This window comes from Condylostylus longicornis, unplaced genomic scaffold (assembly GCF_029603195.1).
Source record: "Condylostylus longicornis isolate FDR11 unplaced genomic scaffold, ASM2960319v2 ptg000017l, whole genome shotgun sequence".
NCBI lineage: Eukaryota > Metazoa > Arthropoda > Insecta > Diptera > Dolichopodidae > Condylostylus > Condylostylus longicornis.
Genome location: NW_026577986.1, coordinates 3,199,871 through 3,206,417, shown reverse-complemented (window position 1 = coordinate 3,206,417; position 6,547 = coordinate 3,199,871). Strand labels below are relative to the sequence as shown.

At 19.0% G+C, this 6,547-nt stretch overlaps 1 protein-coding gene across 1 annotated transcript; it reads left to right on the top strand.

The window, feature by feature from the left end:
• Positions 1 to 365: 365 nt before the first annotated feature.
• LOC129606028 (transmembrane protein 65) lies at positions 366 to 3,180 on the top strand (the record flags this gene model as incomplete). Its single annotated transcript, XM_055516079.1, has 6 exons — positions 366 to 507; positions 1,152 to 1,193; positions 2,314 to 2,381; positions 2,448 to 2,538; positions 2,637 to 2,749; positions 2,831 to 3,180. Coding segments are annotated over 6 exons (555 nt in total), but the record flags the coding sequence as incomplete, so codon positions are not given.
• Between the last annotated feature and the right edge of the window lie 3,367 nt (positions 3,181 to 6,547).

Here is a 6,547-nt window from a genome sequence, read left to right as displayed (position 1 = left end):
TAATTCACAAAATATAAAAATTAATTTATATATAAGCTAATATATGTATATATGTACAAAAAATATTTAAGTATTAACACACTCACATATGTATGATTATTAAGTTATAAATGTCTACACTTTCATAAAACACAGAACACTCTGTGTAATTTAATTTTTACAAGAATAATTATAATTTTATAAGTAATTTTTAATTTTTTAATTTAAGTTTTTTTTAAAATAATTTTATTTTTTATATTATTTATTTTTTTTTATTTTTATATTATTGCTGATGCGCTACTCTCTTTCTGCTAAAATTAACTTTCTTTAATATGAAAAAAAACAACAACAAAATACTCTATTTAATACTTAAAAAATCAACCACTAAAACAATTAAAAAAAAAGGCGAACTAGCAGCACATAAATGGCGAAGTCGTTTTGGACGACCATCTAAAATACCAGCTTTTGACCCAGATCCAACAGGATCTTATTGTGCGATACCAGTTGACTGGCTTAAGCGAAAATTGGGTAATAAATTAATACTTCTTCAACTTTTTATGATTTTTTTTTTTTTTTTTTAAGTTTTCAATTAATTTTCTTTTATGGTTTAAATTAATTAAATATTTATTATTGCATTCTTATATAAACATTTTAAATTCAAACATTTCAAAATCTACACGCATAAAATTATAAACAAATTTTCGAATTATAAATTCTTTATTTTAATTTTAAAGCAAATTTGTATGAAATTAAATTAGCTGTTTACAAACAATATGCAAAACTTAAATTAGATTAAAAATTTTACGAAATTACAAAAATATTTTTAGTTTTTCTTTAAATTTGTAATTGTTTTTCTTCTGTTTTTTTTCTTCTGAATATCATGCATGAATGTTATTTAAAACCCATAAGATTTATAATTGTTTTTCAAGGTGTTTTCCTTAATAAATATATTTTTTATTAATAAATCTCAATTAATGTAATAATATTGAAAAAAAAATAAAAAGCAATTAAGAAATTAAAATTAAAATCATAAAAAAATAAAAAACTATTTAGTATATAAGTTAACAAAATTATTCGAAAATTAAATGAATTACGTTTAAAATCCATTAATCATGTAAAACAGATTTAAAACTCAATTAATTTTTAATTTTTTTTTCCATTGTTTTTTAAAGCTGAGAAAGCACCACCACCTAGCACACAAGATTTATGGAAAAGTAAGTATCAAATCAAAAAACGTAACACTTAAACATTAAATTTTTCATATATAAAACAACTTCAATCTCTTATAAATTCCTTCTTCACCTAACAAAGAGCCATAACCATAATTTTCGCAAATTTGAAGTATAATATCTACCAGGTGGATTCTCACAAAGAAATGTATACTATACATTATCATTATTATTACACAGTTAAAAATAGCAGCAATATGTTAATGCATTTAAAGTATACATCTCACGAAGTGATATAGCAGAGTTGAGTTTATAAATAATTTATAATACACAACAAAAAATGTCATCATTTCACCGTATATGCCTTAACTTACTAAATAAATTGAAAAATAGAGTTGAGTCAAACCAACGATTTGTAAAATAGTTCTTTTGTCTTCAACAAATGAAATTACTGCTTTTAACACCAATCTGTTATATAATTTAAATTACTTTTATGTATATACAAAAATATTTCAAGAATTGCATATACATTTAAAATGCGGTTCAAAAAATGGAAAGAGGCGTTAACATGCTCGAATTCAAGTGTTAATTCGGTCACTTAAGAAAAATAATTTTTTGATGGCATGACTTTTAGCGTTAGCTCTTTGCATTTATACAGAAGTTTAGCAATTTCACCGTTTGCCAAACTCGAATCTTACAAATTTCTCGATATACTCGAAATCAATCTAATAATTTTTGTGATTATATTCTTTTGTCAGAGGAGAGAAAAAATTTTCAAAACAAAGCTATACGTAAAAATTCAATATACTTAAAAGTTAATTTTCAATTTAGATTTTTGCAATCAAGTTCATTACCCACTCCCAATATTACTCTAGAAACATATTTCTGCTCCATTTAAATTTATGGTTAGTTATATTTCCCTACAAAAACTATTTCCAAAAGAATATTTTTAAATTAGCTTAATTAAACCCAATATATTTAAGCTATAAGGGCAAATCTTGTTTCAACTTCTCCTTTGAAACGGCTTCAAATTTTATTAAATTTTTTTTCTTATGACTGATCTTGAGATTTCCGCTAAAAATACTTTAGACACACAAACTTTTATTTCTCGTTAACTTTTATATCTTATTTAAAATATTATTTTTTTTTATTTTTCTATTTTCAGTTTTTATGGTTAATGCAGTTCCTTTTATTGGCTTTGGTTTTTTGGACAATTTTACTATGATAATAGCGGTAAATACTCAATTTTAATAATACAGTCATATATCAATTTAATATTTTCACTATTCAATTTAAAAGGGTGATTACATTGAGCATTGTTTTGGTATGTTTATGTGTATATCAACAATGGCAGCAGCCGGTTTGGGTAATACAATTAGTGATGTTTTAGGTAAATTTATATAATACAATATATTTATAACAAATAATGTAAAATAATAATTAATTTAGTACATATATTAAATTAATTTAATATTATATATATTTTAGGTATTGGTTCAGCATATTATGTTGAAAGAGGATGTGAAATGTTAGGTTTAAAAGCACCTGATCTAACACCAATTCAAATGGATATGAAATCTAGTCGAAGAGCTGGTAATATGGTAAGAATTAATCTTAAATATATGATTTTTTATTATTATCTAATTTATTTATATTAAATTTAATATTTTATTAAATTTTAGGGCCGAATATTTGGTATCACAGCTGGCTGTTTAATTGGCATGTTTCCTTTACTATTTATCGATAGTACAAAGAAAAAGGATGACGAGAAAAAAGATTAAATTTAATTTATATAAAAGAAAAAGAACTTATATAAATATTTAATATCGAAATAATTTGACGAAAATGAAATATACTAAATATTTTCAAAAGTAAATTTGAAAAAAATAAAAAGTTAATAACGTCATAAATTAAAATAAGTTTAAAAACAAAAATTAATTTAATTAATTAAGACGTTTTTATGTAGTAAAAAATAAATTACACAAAAAATTAAAATGAATGAAAAAACTAATTTAAAAATTAAAAAGCGATTAGATTTGCGCTAAATAAAAAACAAATGTAAATTAAATTTCGAATCGAAATTTATAAAAGAAATTTATAGAAAAAATTAATAAAAAAAATTAGCTTTTAAAATTAGAGAAATTAAAATAGAAAAAATTTTAGAAATGCATAGTTCTTCAATGAAAGAAAACAATTTTCGTGATACTTTTTGCAATTTGTTCAATTACATTCTTCAAAAATAAAATTATGATTTTTTCTTATATGTCTGTAATTTTTAAAATTTAAAATATTATTGCATTAAAATCTAATGTTAAATTAATTAACTTCAATTCAAAAACACCATAGATAGTTTGTGATTTTAGCTAGCCTAAAATTTCAAATCAAATTTCATCCTAAAATATTCTAAGATTTTTGCCTAGGATTAAAAAGTATCACGGAAAATCTTTTTTATCTAAACTCACATCTGCCTTTTTAAAATAAACCTATTTAAAATTGTATTTTTAGGCTATATTTCCCATTTATTATGCTTATAATTTTTAATTCCTTTTATAGAATATAACATGAATTTAAAGCAAAAATTATTAAAACAAAACTCTTAAATTTATACTTTATATTATTTTAACATTTATGTTTTATTATATTAACAAACTAATTTTGATATCAAAATTTATACAAAGAATTTATTAATTTAAAAATCATTATTAATATATATTTATATAAATATAAGGATATTTTATAAATAAATTTTAATTATTTTGTAATTATTTTAATTTCAAATATCTGGAAATTTCATATTTTTTACTCATCTTTTTTTAAAAATTTTGACTTTACTTATATTAACAAAAGAAAATTATAAAATATAAACATTATTTTTAGAAATTTTAAATAAATAATTTGTAAATGGCTTAAGTTTGTGTTATGTAACTAAAAACTTTTCTCAAAATTTTTATTATGCACAAAAATATTTAAAAATTTTAGAGTAAATTATTTAAAAATGCTAGAATAATTATTTAAAATTTATATAATTTATTTATTTAATAATAGTTTTACATTATTGAAAAAAAAATATAACCATGTTAAAAAGGAAATATAAATTTATTTTTAAAATTTCAATATTTAATTGATTTAATAATGTTAATCAAAAGAATAAATAGAAAAAAAATATTAAAAGGTTCTTTGAATTATAAAATATTTCATAAAATTATGCTATATATGTGTATATATTAGGGAAAAAAGTATGCTAAACTTATAAAAACGTTTTTTTTGTTATACATAAATATATAAAAATTTTTAAGTTAAGACGAAAAATTCAATAAAATAAAAACTTCTTATTATGTGTTCAAATCTAGGAAAAAAACAAAAAACTAGAATCTATTACACATTGAGTACTTTTAATAAACGAATTATTAAAGAAAATTGTATAAAATCTTCCCTACTTATTCAAAAAAAAAATAAATAAAATAAAAAGCAATAAATAAAACTTTCATAAATCTTAATTTGAATTATGAAACCTTTTTCCTATCCTTAACAAAAAAATATTTTGAATAATTTATTAGAACCTTACAAATTTTAAGTAATTTTAAGTATGTGTGTACTAAGAGGAATTATTTACAAGAGTAATAATATTAATATTTTTCTAAAATCTAAGAATATTAATTATAAATAAATAATGTACTCATCAATAGAACTAAAATTTAAACTATTTACTTATTTGTTTTAAAATTAATACTATTAATTTATTGAAAAAAAAACTGCTTTTCAAAATTACAACATCCGCAAATATTATTAAATTAATTGTAGTTTTTATTGATTTAATTTGGTATCAGTTCAGTTCTTTTATTCAAATATGAAAATATTGTTCACAATTTCAATAAATTTTTAAAAATTAAAAGATAATTTTTTAATACAGTATGAACCTGAAAGCTAAACGAGCTAAAATTCAATTTCTCAGAAAAACAAATTATTTGTTATAATTTTCAATTTAATTTCTCATGTTTCGTATTTTTAATTAATTTCAATATGATCTTTAATTAATTGTAATATGTACTTAAACATAAATCATATGCAAATCATTACATACTTGGAATATAATATAAGAAATATCTAACGTAATAATTTGTTTTAATTCAATTTAATGAGAAATGAAAAGGATAATGTATAAATAGTAAATACACACATACAATACATTAAAAGAATTTAAAAAATATACTTATTAAATAAAAATTACATAAAATTAATATTATTTTATTATGTATTTTTCTTGATTTTGCTTTGTACTACTTTTACTAAAAAGTTGTTAATTTTAAGAAAAAAAACAAAATTTTAACAATTTTATACCACTTCCGAATTGTATTTAATTTATTATATATATAATTATGTACGTACATAAATTAATACATTATATTATAAAAAATTTTATTATAATAAAGCATAATAATAATTTTCTTCTTTAATTCTTAAATTTTGTTAATTATATTTGCATACTTTCGCATATTTTTTAAATTTAACATTTTATAAACTTAAGAAAAAAACTCAAAACAAAATTTAATAAATTTTCATACTTTATAACAAAAATATTTTAAAATTTAATAAAATACATTTCTATATATACATAAATAAATGTAATTAAATAATATTAAATTTAAGTTTAAAATGTTGTTAAAAAATTTATTAGAAAAAAAAAGAAAACAATATTTTTTTAATCCAAATCTGAGACTTTTTGTTATTAATTCTTTTGAATCCTTAATATTAAAATTATTTTAATTTTTGAGTTAAATATCATTTTCAGGTTTATTTATATCTACTCTACACACACTATTTTTGAAAATCTATATTTCTAAAAATTTTTGTTTATTTGGTATCTTATCCATACTCTGATTTACAAGTTCTTTTTTTCACTTGAATTATGAATCCTTTTTTTCAAAATTATGTTAGACTATAAGAATAAAAAAAAAAGTAATAGATAAATTTAATAAAAATTGTCAAATATTTGTAAGCAAATACACCAAAATATTTCGATTTAATTTTAATTGAGAAAAAAAAAAGAACAAAAACTCTATTTATTATCTTTAAAAAGAACTTTGTAGAAAATTAATACTATTCGAGAATAGAATTTATTTCTGTATAAAATATTATAATAAATATTAAAATAAATTTGTTCTTAAAATAAAAATCTAATGGCAAAATTAGATTTTGATAAAAAAAATGGTTTATTAAATTAAACTCTAATTACATTTTATCATTTGAAAAAGCCATAAACTGTTAAAGAATGTAAAGTTATTCTTCTTATATAAGAAGAAAATGCTTTTATATAAAAAAAAATGGTACTTAACATATACTCGTAAAATTGAAAATTTTTGTATTGACATTAAAAACAAACTATACCTTTAAATTTGCTC